The sequence below is a fragment of the Rhipicephalus sanguineus genome, chromosome 2 (assembly GCF_013339695.2).
Source record: "Rhipicephalus sanguineus isolate Rsan-2018 chromosome 2, BIME_Rsan_1.4, whole genome shotgun sequence".
NCBI lineage: Eukaryota > Metazoa > Arthropoda > Arachnida > Ixodida > Ixodidae > Rhipicephalus > Rhipicephalus sanguineus.
In genome coordinates, this window is record NC_051177.1 from 1834839 (window position 1) to 1855006 (window position 20168).

The following is a 20168-nucleotide window of genomic DNA, read 5'->3' on the forward strand; positions in this document are numbered from 1 at the left end:
CCGCGCAAGCGAAACTGTCCCTCGTTTGGATCACGCCGCGCACTAGAGGAGTGTAGTTACTCGCTACTAGCGCTATGCAGCAGCCCTAACAGTCAGAGCTGTGACCCCCTATCCCACGGTTTGCGTTGAGTTGCAACCACGGCAGGTTTCAGGCCAGTGGTAACAGAGACGAGTTCTTTGCCTGACACAGTTTATTGTGCCAAAAGCGCCACCAACACAACAAAAATACAGATAACAACGAAGCGGCGGAGAAGTTTCGCACAACAACGTGAAAACAACAACAAAATGGGAGGAACACGAGATTTAGAGCGATAAGGCTCGACTCACCTCTCGTGGCTTCGCAGTCCGGCCCTGAGGCAGTAAGTCACTTCACTATAGACCGGGCATTGCGCAGGGGGTGATGGTGGCTGAGTGGCTCCCGACTCGATCAAGCTGTGGTCGTCACCACTGCTCGAGTCGAAAGACGAGGCGGTCCCCAGGAAAGCGGCGCGCGTTCCTGGGGTCTGGAGAGGAGTCTCTCCAGAAAAGGGCAAGGAGGGAAAACAGGGCATCTCGACTTCGGCCAGGGAGCAGGGCGCGAAGGGCTGCGGGAGCAGCACAGTGCCCTCTCCCATGCAACCCCCCTCGCCACTGCGCGTCCAAATGTAGCGCAAAGCCGAGGTGCCGCCGCGTTGAAGACAATGGGTTGCGTGTGCAACCCCACACCCTTTGGCGCCTTGTTTGAAAAAGAGGGGACGCCGCTTCTCCTTTGGCGCAGGTGCCGATCGTAACAGCTGAAGCTCTCAGTTTGGAAAACGATTCCTTCAGCAGCCAGTTCCAACGACGAAACCACGACCCCCGCCCTGATGAGTTTGCCAGCTTACTACAGAGAATTTCTGGCAATATATTGTCACGGGGTCATGATGTCGACGAAGGCAGCACTCGGCGTGTCCAAGATGAAACTCTTTATTTGGCCGAACTTGTGGCACTGATAGCGACGAACAGAGCATCGGCCATCGATGAACTCCTCTGCGGTAAGGCGCGTCGGCATTCATACATGTGGCATCGAACATACGAGCCTTATCGCTGGTGGCCGCGTTAGTTCAAGAATAATCTCAACTGTTCACGTTTGCACGCTCAAGCCTATAAGAAGATTCTAAGATAATCTGGAAGGTTCCCAGACATTAGGGCATGGCCTGCGCAAGGCAGCGGCTACGCGTGCAACGGACTAGTTTGATAAAAATGACAAAAACAAGCACGCATGGCATTGCCCCCCTCTGAAAAAGTATCGTCCCAATGCTCGTAACAGAACGTGGACGGGGAAAAAAAAGGGCATACACAAATAAAGTACAGTAGTAAAGAAAAAATCAGTCCTAAGGTAGGGTGGCTAGAATAGCCACCCTACCTAAGGTTCGCTAATGCTTATAAAAGGGCTTAAGGCGCACGACATGGACGACTTCAGGTCGTGCGCGGCGGCGCTGAGAATCTGCTTTTAGAATCGACGCTGCTGAGAATCTGATTGTGCTTAGAATCTGCTTTGCGCAAGTCGTGCCCGCATCAAATGGCGGTGTCTTTTGATAACCAGATCAAAAGACTTAGGTTATTAAACTTTCCTGAAGGAAACTTGGAGTGTCTTAGTAAAAGATTATTGAATAAACTCAAACAGGAAGGAAAGGGCGGTGGTGACAGGGTGGCCACTGATAAAGATATGGCCATCGCCTGCATTCCGTATCTTCATGCTTTCTCCCACTGTAAGAGAAAGGAACAAGTTGAGCCGAGTCTGTGCAGCAGTGGATAGGAAAATCGAAGGCAAAGAAAAAATTTGCAGTGGCTTAGCTCGGCTATGCCAGGATACGTAGCGTTAGCAAAGGTTCAGCTGATTATTCTTAGCTTTCCAGATTGTCTAGGATTATTAGCCTTCTTCTATTCATTCTTCGTATGCTGAACCGCTAATTGCCAGGCAACTACTTTGGGATCCGATGAGATAAGCTTCTCGGCTCTTCTGCGCCGTCGAGCAGCATTTGCGCTCTCCTTCTCAATGGCGTTACCCACCTGCAAACGCCAGTCAGAGGCGCTATCAAGCGGCCCCAGCGCAGTGTCAGATGGCGACTGCACAGCGAAGGCGAATAGCTGCGCGCGCGCCGCCACCACTATGTCTATGGCTACGACGTCACTCCTCTCGAATGCGGCGCAGACCAGCAGTGGCGAGCCCCGTACGGCGATGGCGGAGTCTGCGCGCACGCTGGTGCCAGCATGTCTGCCGCACCTATGACGCCACTCCTCCCGAATGCGCAGACCAGCAGTGGCGAGCCGCACACGGCGGTGTCAGAGAGCGCTTGAGATGCCAGCTCCGGTGACCCAGCTGTGTGACATCATTGATCCTCGCGCATGCGCAGCACGGCTCTTGACGCTCCACGCGAAATCGGCTCCAGCTAGGCAAGTGTAGCTAACGCTACAAAAAGTGGAGTGAATGTGAAGTTGATCATCGGGAGGTGTTAGTTGATAGCAACAACTTGTAGGTTTGGGCGAGTCGGTTCATGATGCGAAAAGTTGAATGCGGCAAGGATGTTGTCTATCTCATCCCCTTGTCCTGCAGAAAGTGCTATATTGGGCAAACCGGGAGGTGTTTTAACAAGCGTCTAATGGATCACAGGGCTTCACTGAAGGCTCAGCCTTCGTCAAATCTGTGCTTGCATTGCAAAGTTTGCACATGTCACCCTGTTACGTTGTGGTTCTGTTTTTCGCACAACATGCAGGTTCTTTTACTTTTGAAATGTCTGAGGCGTCGCCTCAAGACACTTCCTTAAGGACGAGACCGCTTGAACACAACATTTAATAACAACACTAAAACCAAACACACAACACTAACAAAGACAGAAGATTACAGTATTCCAATACCGAACTCTACAGCTACAGCAAGGTCGCTGAGCGACATGCTCCGTTCCTCAACACTCAGTTTCTAACGGACCGTTGGTCGCGGGGAGGAGTGAAGGCGCGGTGCTAGTCTCACCAAGGTCAGTGATGACGATGCCTTGGAGCGAAATGCGGCAGCCTTCCTAGGCCGCCAGTTGACCCTGAAGTCGAAGCGCCGACTCCGATGCTATGTTCCGGACGGACAGCCGCGTGTGAGCTCGAGCCCGAAGCCCGACTGCTTGGACCTGTCCATGGGCACAGAAACGTTGGCCCAGAAGCAGCACGCGAGCGACCCACAGCCAAGAACAGCAGGTACCCAGTAGGTCGCTCAGGACACGGGTCGACGAAGGTAGACGCCCATGGCTCGGGTCCGAAACCCGACGGCCAAGACGCGTGGCCCGTCTTCCTGGCTGCTTCCCTGCTACTGCTTCTTCTTCCAGCTCGCCTCCCCCCTCTCTCTCCTCGTGCTTCCGAACTTTCGCCGTGGTTCTCTCCAATTGGCGTTTCATTTATTTAACCTTTTGCTTTTTCACGCCCGTGCCAGTTTCTTCTTCTTTGTCTTCCACTGTCATTTCACGGTGCGCCTTTTAAAATACGCGCACTTCACCACACACCCGTTGCTGCATGAAACAAAGGTGCCGTCTCGGCATAAAGGTAGGACAGTGTGAGAAGTGGTTGAGGCATTCTGTATTCACAAGTATGGCAGCATGTGCATTGCCAGGCCTTCGGTTATGTTACACAAAGTAGAGATAGATTATCTAACCGCCAACCTCTAATCGTTCACGTGGTTTTCTTGTTATTTACATGTGTGTTTCCTTCAATAAACTTCCAGTCTGCGCTTGTGCGTGTGTCTTCCCTGTCCCTGTTCATTTTGCGCAGTTTTTCATAGGAAAGAAGATGACAGTGCGAAGCACCTGCCAGTTCATTGCAGGACATGTGCCAAGAAGTGCAAGCCCATTTTTGGTAGGATAAAGTGTTAGGACAAGCGAAGGGCCAGAGGGCATGGGAAATACTGGAAGCCCAAATGTGGCCCAGATAGGCGTGTCGCCGAAACATTTGTGTACCTCTTCAAGAAAGAGCTTGATTTTCTCGGGTAGATAGGGGCCTTGATGGAAGAGTGTACTATTGTCCAGTAGGGTTGAGAGCTGGGCTAGTTGGTGAGATATCATTTTAACATATGGTGTAGTAGATATGTTAAAATGTACTATTGTCACGCAGTCATGACTGTTATTGCGCATGCGCATTGTTCCAGAAGGCAACTTTGTGTGATTTCAACAAATCTGTTAGTTTCCATTTGTCCTGTCTGCTTCTACTCTTGTGTCTTGTCCCAAGCACAGTTTAAGTTCTCATAATAATGACTTACCAACTAGCCTTCCAACACGCACTCCTTCACCTGAAAGAGTTGCTACTGCATAACATAGTCGTCTTCTCTTGTTTAGTTTTCTTTAAATGTGTTGGTTGCTGCATCTAGTTCAGGGATGCATGGCACTGTCCAGATATGCCTGGACAACTCGGGATACTATCAGCATCAGTGCTGGGCAGTATCAAAGATACATGTTTCTTCGATACTATCTTAGATACTCTGAGTATCTTGTATCAGTATCGCGATACTTTTCGCAAGACGTGTATCTGTATTTCCGATACATTGAAAAATGTATCGTGTATCTTAAGATACAAGATACTGCGATTGCAACACCACGCTGCAAAACAATAAACGTTGGTTGAACTCCGCTTCTCAAGTCGATACTGCTCCCACTAAGCCAGCAGGTTAAAACTAAAGACAGTGACATTATTTTATGTTTTCGCCAGAGTTTTCCAGCGAGGGCAGGCGATGAGCTCTGATCGTTCCTATTGAGGGAGGAGAGTCACGTGGTGGCACTCACGTTGTCTCGACAGACAAACGCGTGAATGTCTACGCCTAGAGGACATTTTGTTTTCATGGTTTCTTTTTTTTTTTTTTTTTCATTTTAGTTGTGTCAATGATATCACACTTGGCTCTTAGCCACTGTCCTGTGCCACGTACTCCAATGCGTGCGGTGTCTTTTACACAAATTCTGATGCCGCTGTAGTGTCGTTATTGAAGTTTCTCTTGCGTTGTGCTTCGTTGCGAAGTCTGAAGAATGCTTTGCGTCTCGTGGCTTTCACACATCAGCGATTTGAAGGGCCTCATCAATGCAAGTTTGACTTACATGCAATGAGATTGACTTATATGCAAACAAGATTCGTACAGCTACAGCACCACCATTACCAATGCTGGATTTAACAGAATAAGCATTCACTTAACAGAAGGTATTTTGGCGTACGTCTCTTTTCCTTTTATTCAATGAGTTTTCGAAATCATAATTGGATTGTGAGCACAAGATTTTTCTAAGCTGTCCTTTTCCATCCCATACATTATCTATGTCTCTGTGTTGCTTATTTCGGGTCTGCTTACAGCAATATGTATTTAATGGCAGACGTGGGTCTTGAAAAGTGCGTTTTTAATAGTTGAGTGAATGGAATGAAATTTAATACACTTATTCAGTTTTTTTCTGCAGATTCCAAATCTCTGAGTAGATTTTTAATAGCTGCATTAGAACAAAAGATATGCTAGTTCTACAACGTTTTTTAGCACAATTCTTACAGGGATTCTTGGCAACTTCATTTCGTCAAACACAAAAGCAAAGTATGCAGTAAGATTGCCAAAAAGCTGGTCTAGCCGATGATGCTATTTATTTTCTTATAATGTTCTTTACCAAATGATGATTCTCAATAATCATGAAGTGTATGATGCAAAAATTGTTCACTAATATTTGCATTCGTTTATTTTGCATTCGAAGTTCGATGAAAACAATCAAATTAGGATCATCGGCTAGACGAGCTCTCTGGCAGTCTTGCCACATATTTTGTTTTTGTGTTGACAAAGCAAAGTTGCCAAAAAGTACCGTAAGAAATATGCTCTCAGAAATTGCATATGTTTTGTTCTAATGCAGATAATGAAAATCTACTTGAAGATTTGGGATCTGCAGAAAAAACTGAATAAGTGTATTAAATTTCATTCAGTTAACACAAGTAATAAAAAAATGTTTTTCAAGGCCCACGTCTCCCTTTAACGTGCTGACAAGGTAAGCTGTCTGCTTTATTTTATTTTTATTTTATTTACAAGTACCTTACAGGCTCCACGGGGAGCATTGAGTAAGGGGAGCATCACAAAAAGAAATGTAGAAGAAAGCGATACATGAGTATGAACACTGCAACAATAACGTACCTGCAAGACGATTAAACAAAATTATTCTCACTTTTAGCTGTCTGCGCCATTTCTGCTACTGTTTACAGGCTTATATTTTTACTTAAGCTTACTGCTATGTCAAGGCGACGTTGAGAACAAAACATGTAATAATCTGCGCGTGCTTGGAGTATACAGTAACAAAAATTCTGCTTACTGCTTAGTAAAATAACGAAATTGAGTTTTCATTATAATAAAGTAAATTATTAGGAGCCATCTCAAAGATGTTAGCAAAGGCATTGGAGAAACATTGTTATAGAAAATGCTCCGTTTTTCTAATGAGCATCTCAACGAGTCGGTTTACGCTATTTTACATAGGCACTGAATTTTTCTGTGATCTTACCTTAAATGCCTAATTCTCATAGCTATTAGGGGTTAGTGGTTATGGTGCTTGACTGCTAACCCGTAGGTAGCGACGGCCGCAGTTCAATGCCCGTGTGCTTATATTTAAGCTTTATAGCACCACGTTGTCGAAGTTTCCGGAGCCCTCCACTATGGCGTCTATCATTATCATATCGTGGTTATGTGGAACGTTAAATGCAACAGTTATTATTAGCTCTTCAGAGTACCGCCTCTATCGTAATTCGTGTTGCTATACTTATTCGCTGTTTTTGATACAGAACCGCTTTTATATTTTACTTAGTTATATTTGTTTTTCTTTTTTCATCATCATCATCGTCATCAGCCTGTCTACGCCCACTGCAGGGCAAAGGCCTCTCCCGTGTTCCGCCAATCAACCCGGTCCTGTGCTTTCTGCTGCCACGTTATACCTGCAAACTTCTTAATCTCATCTACCCACCTAATTTTCTGTCTCCCCCTCGCGCGTTTGCCATCTCTTGGAATCCAGTCAGTTACCCTTAATGACCACCGGTTATCCTGCCGACGTGCTACGTGCCCGGCCCATATCCATTTCTTCTTCTTGATTTCAACTACGATGTCCTTTACGCCCGTTTGTTCCCTGACCCACTCTGCTCTCTTCCTGTCTTTTAAGGTTACACCTATCATTTTCCTTTCCATCGCTCGCTGCGTCGTCCTCAATTTAAGTTTAACCCTCTTTGTAAGTCTCCAGGTTTCTGCTCCGTAGGTAAGTACCGGTAAGATGCAGCTGTTATATACCTTCCTCTTGAGGGATAGTGGTAGATGACCATTCATGATTTGATAATGCTTGCTGAATGAGCCCCAACCCATCCTTATTCTTCTAGTTATTTCACTCTCATGGTTCGTCTCCGCGGTTACTACCTGTCCTAAGTAGACGTACTCCTTTACAACTTCCAGTGTCTCGCCACCTATCGCAAAGCGCTGTTCTCTGCCAATATTGTTCCACATTACTTTAGTTTTATGCATATTAATTTTCAGATTCTCTAGTATTCTCTAAATATTTTTACTGTTACTAATCACCAGGTAGTTGGAGCTTAAGCGGCAATATAGTGTGAATAGCGGCGGTGTCCTGCGGCACTTTGTGCAACTATATATAGAACACGTCTGACACGTTTTCTGGGCTGCAGATGTTCTCTCATAAAAGAAAAAAATGTTAAAAGATTGCGCATTACTGAGTACGTCTCTGACAAATGCTTTACGCTAGCAGATAAGATCGAATATAAAATTTTATGTCATATACGTAAACACGATGCGTCGCAAAGAATGTCGCTACCAGCTTCTCGCTGATGTACACCTGTCCGGTGACCGGGGCGAAAAGCGTGATACGGTTACGGGCAAGGTAGAACTTAACAACTGTATTTGCACCATTGTGCGGAGGCATCTCATTGAAGTTCTTGCGCTTAGATGGCATCCCGCTAGCTGGTCGGCAAGCAGAGCATCGACTCCACCCAATTACAAAAGCGGCAAGCAAAAACCGTTATCAGCGAAGTGTATAAGGAGCTGTCATGATATGCAGCTAAAGCAACCCAAATAACTTGTTTCAGAACGAAAGTAAGATACCTTCAGCAAGAAATACAAAACTTTTGAGATACTAACAGACATTTCATTCAAATGAAACAAAACATCCCACCATCTCCCCGTAAAGGAAACCCTGAGTAGTATGCGAAGCAGCCAGGAGTCGACTTGGATTTCTGTAAATGTTTTATTTTCTTCATCGCTGTTCATGGTCCTTCTATTCGAGGTTCCCCTGATGTTGTTACTCGTCATATATGACTTTAAGCTCAGGGGAATGGTTCCCCTGATGTTGTTACTCATCATATATGATTTTAAGCACGTTTTTTCTTGAGTATAGCAGCCTTGTGGTCCGTAAAGTATAAAGTTAATGGCTCTTGCTGCAAAGGTTGCAGCTTGAAGTTTGAGAATGCGATGTCAACGCGCCCGTTTCGCTTCGGCTTCGCGAGCCCGCCACTCTGGATCGGCCGGGGGTCTGGCTACTTCGACGCGACGCCGGGGAGACAGGCCTCCTTCATAAGCTGCTTCGCATCTAAGGGTTCCTTGCATGATTTATGGCGTAGTAGGTACCTTGTATGAATGACAATTTATGGCGAAGTGGGTACCTTGCATGATTTATGGCGTAGTGGGTAACTTGCATAATTTATACTAGAGCACGTGCCTGTAGTGTCGGGAGTCATCACAGCTTCGGTGTGTTTACAGGCGCCATCTCTGACGCTCGACCGAAACAGCGAATGGCCTCGAAGAGGCCCTACGGATGCTAGGCGCCGGACGGTACGGTATGTGGAGAGAGCGACGTGGCTCAGGTCTCAGGTGGCACGGGCTTCAAGTATCCAGGAGGCGCGTGATCTACCCGGGGGCATTGGACGCTCGACTCGCATAGCGGTACGACGCATATAGGGCGTCACCCAGTCATGTAGCGTTAGAGCTTTTAAGGGGAGACGTGGGTCTTGAAAAATGTTTTTTTTATTAGTTAGGTTAAGTGAATGAAATTTAGTACACTTATTCAGCTCTTTCTGCAGATTCCAAATCTTCAGGTACATTTTTATTATCTGCATTAGAACAAAAGATATGCAATTTCTGAGAGCATATTTCTTACGGTACTTTTTGGCCACTTTGCTTTGTCAAACACAAAAACAAAGTATGTGGCAAGACTTCCAGAGAGCTCTTCTAGCCGATGATGCTAATTTTATTGTTTTCATCGAACTTCGAATGCAAAATAAATGCATGCAAATATGAGTGAAAAATGTTTGCTTCATACACTTTATGATTATCGAGAATTATCATTTGGTAAACAACATTATAAGAAAATAAATAGCATCATCGGCTAGATCAGCTTTCTAGCAATCTTGCCACATACTTTGCTTTTGTGTTTGACGAAAAGAAGTTGCCAAAAATCCCCGTAAGAAATGTGCTAGGAAACGTTGTAGAAATAGCATATCTTTTGTTCTAATGCAGCTATTAAAAATCTACTCACAGATTTGAAATCTGCAGGAAAAACTGAATAAGTGTATTAAATTTCATTCTGTTCACTCAACTATTAAAAACACACTTTTCAAGACCCACGTCTCCCCTTAATAAACAGTTTTATAATTCAACTCTACGGCGCATCACTATAGAACATGGTGTCAGAAGTTTGAGCTACGATACCTCACATCGCCAAGTGAGTGCTCATCAAAACCTCCAGCCATGACTGAATCAGGAACTCAAAGCGATCAGCGCATCCAACTCCAACCCCCTCAAGCCTTCAGCTTCATCGCCGAGCAATGGAGTGCCTGGAAGCGAAGATGGGAGCATTTCCGAACTGCCAGTGGTCTTCATCACCAACCAGACACTGATCAAATCAACTCATTGATCTACATCATGGGTGAAAAAGCTGAAGACGTCCTCACGGCACTTTGTCTGACAGCCGCAAACGCGAAGAAGTATGCCAAAGTCATCGAAGCCTTCGACAGTCACTTCGTCGTCAAGAAAAACATCATCTATGAGAGAGCGCTCTTCAGTCGCCACATACAAGACGAAGGTGAACCAATGACAGACTTCATCACAGCTCTGCACACTTTAGCCGAGTGGTGCGACTACGGCGACTTAAAGGACAAATTAATCCGTGACAGGATTGTCGTCGGCGTGCGTAACCAGAAGTTGTCGACGAAACTTCAGCTTGAACAAGACCTCACACTGGAGAAAGCAGTACTTTGCGCAAAGCAGTTCGAAGAAGTCCTCAAGCAGCAACCGCATATTCATGCGGCTGGCTCCCCAGAAGGAACAGCTGCCATCGATCGTCTACATACAGCTAGCCAACCACGACGCGTCGACAGCAAGCGCAAACCAGTTGGGCAGTCCCAGACTCGGCGTTCGTGCGACTGGTGTGGTAAACAAGAAACTCACTCCAGAAAAGAATGTCCCGTGTCAAAAGTGTACTGTAAGAAGTGCCGCAAAAAGGGACATTTTGCCACGGTATGCCGTTCATCGCGAGTGCTTCATCTCCAATCAGGCAAGTCTCCGGAAAGCCCGAGCTTCCTGGGAGCAATCAGAAACGGGGGAACGACCCCGTGGAGAACGCAGTTGTACGTCAACGGACAGGAGGTGCAGTTTCGATTGAACACTGGTGCGGACGTATCAGCCCTGCCGGAGGATACATATCTCAACCTCAGCTCATCAGCGCCGCTGCGTGAGTCTGATAAATTCCTCATCGGTCCCTCTAACGAACAGTTAGACGTGTTGGGCATGATCGAAGCAACTGTGGTTTATAAGGGAGCAACCACCTCGGAGAGATTCTACGTTGCACGCAACCTCGGCGAGCCACTACTGGGCTTAGGCCTCATAGAGAAGCTCGACATATAAAGGCGGGTGAGCGATCTGTCAGTTAAACACAACTGCGACGCTCTACTCGAAAGATATTCGCAACTCTTCTCTGGCCTCGGTGAAATCGAGCATTCTTTCACCATCAGACTAAAGCCAAACGCAGAGGTGCACGAGGGGCATGAGGGAGAAGTCAAGTGCTCACGACTTGCCCGACAAACGTGCTGGTGGCCTGGGATCACAAAGGACATCAAAGACTTGATAGAAAAGTGTCCCAACTGCATAGAGCATCGACAACAAAGGAGCGAACCGTTAATGCCGACGGCACTCCCGGACCGACCCTGCCAGCGGCTCGGTGTCGATCTCTTCTACGCGAAAGGTTCCACATATCTCTTAGTGGCTGACTGCCACTCGCGCTACTTCGAGATTGCGCTCCTCGAAGATGAGCGGCCTGCAACAAGCATACAGAAGATGAAATCAATCTTCACGCGCCACGGCATTCCAGATACTGTTGTAACTGACAACGGGCCACAGTTTCATCCCTGCAATACCGTATAAACGCATGTAAGGGCCGCACTTTTTTTTCGAGAAATGAGGGCCAATTTTCAGGGTGCGGCCCATACGCGCGACATTTTTTTTTTTAAGTAAAAACGCACCAGTTAGCGAACGAAGAGCGTTTATTGCAGTATACGACATGTCTTGCGACAAACGTGCTCAATCGTTGTCACTCGGCGAGTCCTCAGACTTGGAGTCCGAGATGAGATGGTGTGCTGCGAAGCGCCGTCACCCCACAAGCAGTCATCTTCCGTGCCATCCAAGCTGTTAGATATCCCGGTGACTTTAAAACTTCGGGACACAATGTCCGTCGACACCGAGCTCCACGCAGATAGGATCCACCCAAGTACAGTCGCCAAGGCTAGTCCCTTCACACGCAGCATGTCCGTTGTGAGTGCAAGACCATCATTCCGCACTTCAGTCACATAGCGGAGCAAGTCTTCTTCCAAATCGGGAAACTTGCACTGCTCTCCTCGGAAAGCGCGCTTAGTGCTGTTGGTGTTTCGCAAGGCTTTTTTTTGAGCACACCAACGTCGAACACACTTCTCGTCAACGTCGAATTTTCTGCCGGTGGCACGTTTCCCATGCTCGAGAGCATACTCGATCACCTTCAACTTATAGCCAGCAGTGTAGCTATTCAGGTACTTGCCCATCTTGCCAAAACGTGAACGCCGTGTAGAAAACAAGCTAGCACGAAGGTCATCGAACAGTGCAGAAAACTACAGCAAATGGCTGGCTGAACTACGGTCCCTAGAATATTTTCTAGGGACCGTAGCTGAACTGCATAAACCGAACAACGCGACCGCCATGCCAAAGTTGGTGATGCTAATGCCGATATAGATAGCGCCGATAGCGCGTTTGTATAGAGATGTGAGAAGCTAAAGATAAAATCCTGCTTTAACCTTTACTTGGCGGGTCTATGAATACTGATAAAAAAGTTAAAATTTTTAGCCCACTTCACGAACATCTTAACACGAATAAAATCCAAAAATATTTATTTATACTCTGGTGACGATGATGATGGTTGCGTTTCCTTGCGCCATCTATCGACTATGCCTAGAAGCTTACGTGCGCGCGCATTTTGAATACGTATTGGTTGAGGAAAGTGTGGGTGCAGCCCTTACGCGGATTTTTTTTTTTTTTTTTTAGAATATGCACTTCAAAAAAACGAGGTGCGGCCCTTACACGCGTTTATACGGTACATCTGAGTTTTCGAAATTCGCGAGAGAGTGGGGATTTAAACACGTGACATCAAGCCCAAAGTACCCACAGAGCAACGGATTCGCCGAGGTGGCAGTGAAAATCGCCAAACAGAAGATAGCCAAGGCAGCTGACCCCTACAAGGCTCTTCTGGCGTACCGTGCAACACCTCTAGAGAACGGCTATAGCCCAACAGAGCTACTTTTCGGCCGGCATGTTCGCACCACAGTTCCGATTTCTCCACACATGCTGAAGCCGACGTTCGCAGACAGTCAACGAGTTCAAAAGACCGAGCAAGGAATCAAGCAGCGCCAGGAAAGGAACTACAATCGTTGCCATGGTGTCCGTCGTTTACCAGTCCTGAATCCAGGGCAGCAAGTGTGGATAAAAGACCTCAAACGCAGAGGTGCCGTCCTGAGACAGGCTGACTCGCCATGCTCATACTGGCTCCATTGCGAAACGGGCACTGTCCGCCGCAACAGAAGACACCTTGTCAATGACAGCGCAGGTGTGACGTTAGACAATCATCCGGCATCACTGGACATGCCATCTCGTCTGTCTGCTCAGGCACCAGGCATGAAGCAACCGGGAACGACGCAGTCAACACCAACCACGCCATCACCCTACGTCACCACGCATGGGAGAACTGTGCGCTCTCCTGCACGGTTCCGTAACTGAAGGGGGGAGATGTAGTGTCGGGAGTCATCACAACTTCGGTGTGTTTACAGGCGCCATCTCTGACGCTCGACCGAAACAGCGAACGGCCTCGAAGAGGCCCTACGGTTGCTAGGCGCCGGACGGTACGGTATGTGGAGAGAGCAACGCGGCTCAGGTCTCAGGTGGCACGGGCTTCAAGTATCCGGGAGGCGCGTGATCTACCCGGGGGCATTGGACGCTCGACTCGCATCGTGGTACGACGCATATAGGGCGTTGCCCAGTCATGTAGCATTAGAGCTTTTAATAAACAGTTTTATAATTCAACTCTACAGTGCATCACTATAGAACAGCGCCGTAGTGGAGCGAGCGCTCTATCGCACGTCCATATGTCAGACAAACATTCCTTTCTGCACACCATGCGCAAGTTCTCCGCTCGTGCGAAAACTTGGTTCTCTTCTTTCTTCCATTTATCTAGTGGCATGCACCATTTTCTCAGGCAAACATTCCTTTCTGCACACCATGCGCGAGCTCTCCGCTCGTGCGAAAACTTCGTTCTCTTCTTTCTTCCATTTATCTAGTGGCATGCACCGTTTTCTCAGGCAAACATTCCTTTCTGCACACCATGCACAAGTTCTCCTCTCGTGCCAGCACTTCGTTCTCTTCTTTCTTCCATACATCTAGTGGCACGCGGGGCACTGGTCACGCCGGGGGGGACAGGCCTCGTTCATAAGCTGCTTCGCATCTAAAACGGTCGCAGTTAATAATCTTTCTAGCAAACATTTTTGTGCATCGGCGTTTAGTGCTACATTACCGTATATACAGATATATAATAACGAATTTCCGAATGTATCGAAGTATCTTAAGATACAATTGGAATGTATCGTATCGGATACAATCGTCGTTGTGGTATCTTGTATCTGTAGCTCAAATACTTCTTGCCTGAGTATCTTTTATCGTATCGCGATTCAATTTCAAAGTATCTTTGCCCAGCCCTGATCAGCATTGCCATGCACATGGAAGTGTGTCACCCACAGAGACCACTCAGAGCATGCAGTTGTACAGGAAATTTTCTTGTGGCTTCATGCTACAAACAGGTGGTTGTCGATAATAGCATGCAGTTCTCAGAGCCAGCAAGAACTATGGTGAGAGAGATGATTATGTGGTGGCCACACTATCTACACTGCGCAGCACAAGCAGCCACACACAACTGTTGTGTGTATATTGGCTGTTGTGGTAATGGCTTATAAGGGTACTTGCTTGGGCGAGTTGGTATATATTCATTGTTACTTATTGCGCACCACTTTCAGGACGAAGACTGAACCACACGAACACAAGCGCAAACTTACAACTGAATTTATTGGACGGACACATGAAGCTTTTATACAATCGCGTGCCATAGTAATAAACAAGCAAAATGAAAACATTTACAAAAAAGGGGTATATATATACATGATATTACAATACTGATAGACACTCCTGCCGATGAAACACACACCTATCGCATATCCCTGCATTACATATTCAGATACATTATTTCCTTCTGCGTTAGTCCCAAAGATGCCATACTGACGCAGTCATCCCCCAGGCGAACAATCTCGGACGCCTCAATGATTTCACGAGTCATCTGATTATTGTGCCTAGCGACAACCTTGGTTTCACTGAACTTCGGCTGGCATCCGCAATCTCGACAATGCAAGCCTAGGTGGCCTTGCACCGATTTATGCACATTGTTGTTGTGCTCCCTCAATCTTTCATTTAGGCACCTTCCCGTCTGGCCTACATATTTCTTTCCGCTGGTGACATGCGCTGGTGAGTGTAGAAAGTTTCCTCGAGCTTCTTTCATTTTATTTACGTTCGACGTTCATAATATGGGAAAACAAGGTGTACACACAGAAGCAAGGGGTGTGCATTGGCTCCTGCATTGCGCCCGTGCTGAGCGACCTCTTGTTGGCACAATGTGACAGAGCGCTCTCTCAATCTTTGGATATGACACGGGTGAAGGAAGTGTTTCGCTTCGTCGATGATTTCTTAGTGATGACATCACGAACGGGTCCGAACGAGGCTGCTTATGTACTGGAAACCTTTAAGGCAGGCCTCAGTCCCTTGACGCTGACTCACGAGTTGGCAGAAGAAGGAACCATCAGGTTTCTCGACTTGCGGCTAAGCTTTTCAAGTTCTCATGTGTGCTGGAAATACGAGCCGCGCGCCAGTAAGCCCTTGCTTCCCTTCTCTTCCAGTCACTCAAAACTTGTGAAAAGAGGGGTTGCAAGCACGTGCTTAAAGAATGCTTTGCAGAAGTCTTGCCATCATTTAGTGCAAGAAAGCTTTGAAGCCCAACTGGGTCGACTGAAGCAGGCAGGGTATCCAGGTTATGTCACTATGTCAGTGGCTAACTCTCTATTGCAGGCAGTCAAGAAGTCCCAGAAGGAGCGAGTGCAGAGTAATCCCCAGAGCGAGAAAGGGAATTTTCGTAGGACCGCTGCGATACCGTACTTTCACGACGTCTCCCATCGCCTGAAAAAGATTGGGGGTCGTGTCGGAGTGCAAGTAGTTTTTACGGCACCCCGTAAGTTGTCGTCACTTTGTAACGTAAGAAAGGAGAAGGTGACGGGAACAAGTGCTTGCACAACTAACCACAGAAATAGGTTTGTGAATTGTGTAGAAAAAGTGGTGTTCGAGATTCCGCTCACATGCGGAAAGAAATACGTAGGCCAGACGGGAAGGTGCCTAAATGAAAGATTGAGGGAGCACAACAACAATGTGCATAAATCGGTGCAAGGCCACCTAGGCTTGCATTGTCGAGATTGCGGATGCCAGCCGAAGTTCAGTGAAACCAAGGTTGTCGCTAGGCACAATAATCAGATGACTCGTGAAATCATTGAGGCGTCCGAGATTGTTCGCCTGGAGGATGACTGCGTCAGTGTGGCATCTTTGGGACTAACGCAGAAGGAAATAATGTATCTGAATATGTAATGCAGGGATATGCGATAGGTGTGTGTTTCATCGGCAGGAGTGTCTATCAGTATTGTAATATCATGTATATATATACCCCTTTTTTGTAAATGTTTTCATTTTGCTTGTTTATTACTATGGCACGCGATTGTATAAAAGCTTCATGTGTCCGTCCAATAAATTCAGTTGTAAGTTTGTGCTTGTGTTCGTGTGGTTCAGTCTTCGTCCTGAAAGTGGTGCGCAATAAGTAACAGTGGTAATGGCAAAGCAAGGCTTGAGTTGGACAGACTTTATTCCTGTGCCAGCTGGAGTGATGGATCGATGGAAGGGCTTTCAATTAGCTTGATGGGAAGAGGTGTCTCACAGTGCTTAGAAGGAAGCTAGCATGCATTGGCAGGCAGTGTTGTAGATTTAGACACGACGATATGCCTACTAGTCAGTACTGTCCTAGTGTACTATACAATTGATACACTGGCAGCCAGTATTTGAAAGAGTGCAGCTGCTTCACATGTGCATGGGAGAAAATAAGGCGTCAACCACATGACAGTTGATCCCATCAAGAAGAACTAAATGAGATACTATTGGGCCTGTCTGACATCGCATGTATGTATTACTTTCACTTAATTCAACGAACGCATGAAAAATAACACTAAAAATGCTTTTGCAATCAACAAGACAGCCAGTACGTATTAGGCCCATTTTCATTTGCTTGCAGCTTAGATGCTACATTATGAATAAGGTAGCAAGCAATTTCTGGATGTTTTGACATGAGTGTTGACCCGAAGGTTGCGGAATCGAATCCCGACCGCGGCAGCTCCATTTTTGATGGAGGTGAAAATATTTGAGGCCCGTGTGCTTAGGTTTAGGTGCATGTTAAAGAACCCCAGGTAGTCGAAATATCTGGAGCCCTCCACTACGGCGTCTCTCATAATATCATGGTTTTGGGACGTTAAACCCCAGATATTATTATTATTATTATTATTATTATTATGAGAGTGTCAATTTTCTGCTCCACGCAGCACAATAACATTCGGCTTGCATGCAGCTTTGTCTAAAAATTGGAAATGCTGAAAAAGGTCTTTTCTAATCATTCATTTGGTTTTGCCCTAGCGCCTCCTCAAGAACGACCAGCAGCACCTCCCAGGGGTCAAGCATGGGAAACACTTCTGCTGTATGCTTTGAACCTGTCCCGTCTCAATGTTCACATGAACATGGGCAATGTCATGGGCAATACTTCGTGAGTATACTGCTTGGTTTGCCAAATGAAAGAGGTCAATTTTTGACGTAAGCCTTACAGTAGAGCTTTAACACATGAATAATCTTCCAAAATGTAACAATCTTTCAGTGATCTTAACACCGTGCACCTTTTCCCAATACCTATTGAGTAAAGTAAGCTTGAGAATACGGATTTGCTTCCTGGCCACGGTGACCACATTTCGATGGGAGCATAATGCAAGCAGATTCATGCACTCAGATTGAGGACATCATAAAGGTCCCCAGGTGTAACTTAATAAAGTGGCTGACTGGGCTAGTTGGTTGTGCATACTTAAGGTTAACAGCGCGAAAATAAGACACGGCGGACAGGAAAAAGACGAGACAAGCGCTGACTTCCAACTGAATTTTTATTGACACGAATGCTCTTATATACCCGGGTTAACAGAAAACAATCGGTAACAGAAGTTATTTCAGTTATATATAGTTTCAGAAGTTTTATAGTTATTTCATATCTTTGCTTATGTTTTCACCTTCTGTTACCGATTGTTTTCTGTTAACCCGGGTATATAAGAGCATTCGTGTCAATAAAAATTCAGTTGGAAGTCAGCGCTTGTCTCGTCTTTTTCCTGTCCGCCGTGTCTTATTTTCGCGCTGTTAACCTTAAGTATCCCCAGGTGGCCAGAATTAATCTGGAGCACCCCACTACAACGTGCTTCATAATCATATAGAGGTATTAGCCCGTAAAACCCCAGAAGTTAATTTATCTAGGCAAAAGCCTTAGATGCCTCATCAAACATGAAAATAGGCCATTGGTGTCAACACGAGGGATACGAAAAATCATCATCATGTGAGGACGTCACAGATTGCCAGAATTTCTGACATCATCATGTCATCACCATGACGTAGTGTAACATGATGTCACACGATGAAGCCACCACATCACGTCATTTGGACAAAGCTGGGCTGATCCCGGAGGCACTGCAGAATCCATTGAGATGCAGAGAGCTTGCAGAGCCTGTGTTCCCAGATGTGCTGGAAAACCACGCAGAAAGCTTTCAATGCAGTCAACGGAGGAGAGAAAAAAAAAAGTTGGCCTCCTCTGAGGCATAAGGAACCATGTGAATTTTTATTTCGCAAGGGATTGTGTGTTCCACAACACTGACGTAACAGCATTGCATACATGTAACTAGAGCTGTAGCGGCAACAAAATCTTGTCCAGCTCATAATTCATCGTCATTTTCAAAATATGTGCATGATGACGACAGTAATAAGTGCACAAGGACATGCCTCAAGAGAAACGTTAAAGGTGACTGGCCACAGGTACAACGTGTGGGAGAGGTTCACTGAATTCGCATCCTCCACGAAATTTAAAAGAAAGGGATTGGAAGAGGCATCCAGGGCACAGGAATAGGAGCAGTTGTAGGAGTTCTAGGCCTAATAAATGGAGGCCGGATTTTGAGGCATTAAAAGAGCTTGGTTTAGGCGCCAAAAATAGGCAGGCAAAACAATGTTTTATGCCTCCAATATCGTAAATTTAGGCCCAATAAATTTTCACATAAATGCAAATAATTTCAAGGAAAGACGTGCGACCTCTGTCTATGACAGGAAAACAGAAATGTTATTGCTTAAGATGGCACAAAGGTTTCAACAGTTGAACGTAGCTGTGCAATTGTGCTTTTTTCCGCACGGGGAGTCAAGTGTCCACTGTTGAATCAACACTCTCAGGGGCGTGGCATGACTGAGAAGGGCAGAGCAGATCGCTAAAAGACCAGAAGGGAGGGATTCCTCCTGTCGACCGGATCGAATCGCATAGAGCCAATTTCTCCCCTGGCAGTGAACCACTCGTGTAGTAGCCAGTCGTTTTAGGGAGGGGAGGAGGATTCAAGCCCCCGAATCCTTTCAGTCTTGCATGTGTATATATAAACACACGTGCATGAATATAAATATAGTTGAGCCCCCCAGAACAACTTCTGGCTACGCTACTGCAGTGAATGCCTTAACAAGTCAATTACAAACAAATCAAAAGCTGCGTGCACATCACATTTTTCTTTCTTCTTTTGTTCTTCGCTCCCCTTTCTGCTGATGGCTCTCCGCAGTTTCACGTTCGCCAACTGCCCGCGCGATGTCAGCGCGGCAGCAAATGCTCGCCGGCGTGTCCCACTTCACTGCTGCTAGCGGTTGTTTCTGGGAGTCGGTTTAACTAGAGGTCTAGGTTGAACCCCATAGTTCCAAACAGTCAGTGTTGCATGATAACATGAATAACAGACTCAAACTGCACCCGGGAGCGAAACTTGAGGCTAAATAGTGTTCACATGAGCACCAATGTTGAAAATAGGCATTTATAGACATTTGTAAGCATTTAGGCACGAACCCCAAAAATAGGCATTTATAGGCGCTATAAAAACGCTATAAAAGCCCTTCTGAACCTCTAATTCATGCTCATGTATCAAAATGGCGGGATAGGAGCATTTGCCTAAAATCCAGTCTCTACTCGTCAGTGTGTCATTTTGAGTGCGTTCTTTGCACTACTGTGTGAATTAATGTACTACCAACTAGCTCATCAGTCTGTCATTTTGAGTGTGGGCAAGTTCTGCTGAGGTATATTATCTGGTGGCATCAGAGAGTATGTCACGTGTGACATACTGTGATGAGCATGTGATGAGTACCTAGGTTTGTGCACTGTTGTTAAGGGGAGACGTGGGTCTTGAAAAAAAATGTTATTAGCTGGGTTAACTGAAGG

General features: G+C 46.2%; 1 protein-coding gene across 2 annotated transcripts in view; it reads left to right on the top strand.

Moving 5' to 3' along the window:
- Window positions 1-20168, top strand: part of LOC119382338 (transmembrane protein KIAA1109 homolog) — a 961129-nt gene that overhangs the window by 847982 nt on the left and 92979 nt on the right. For both annotated transcript variants that reach the window (XM_049412180.1, XM_049412181.1), the window contains exon 44: window positions 17324-17450. In XM_049412180.1, the coding sequence (XP_049268137.1) occupies window positions 17324-17450 (127 nt within the window). The remainder of the gene's footprint in view (window positions 1-17323; window positions 17451-20168) is intronic.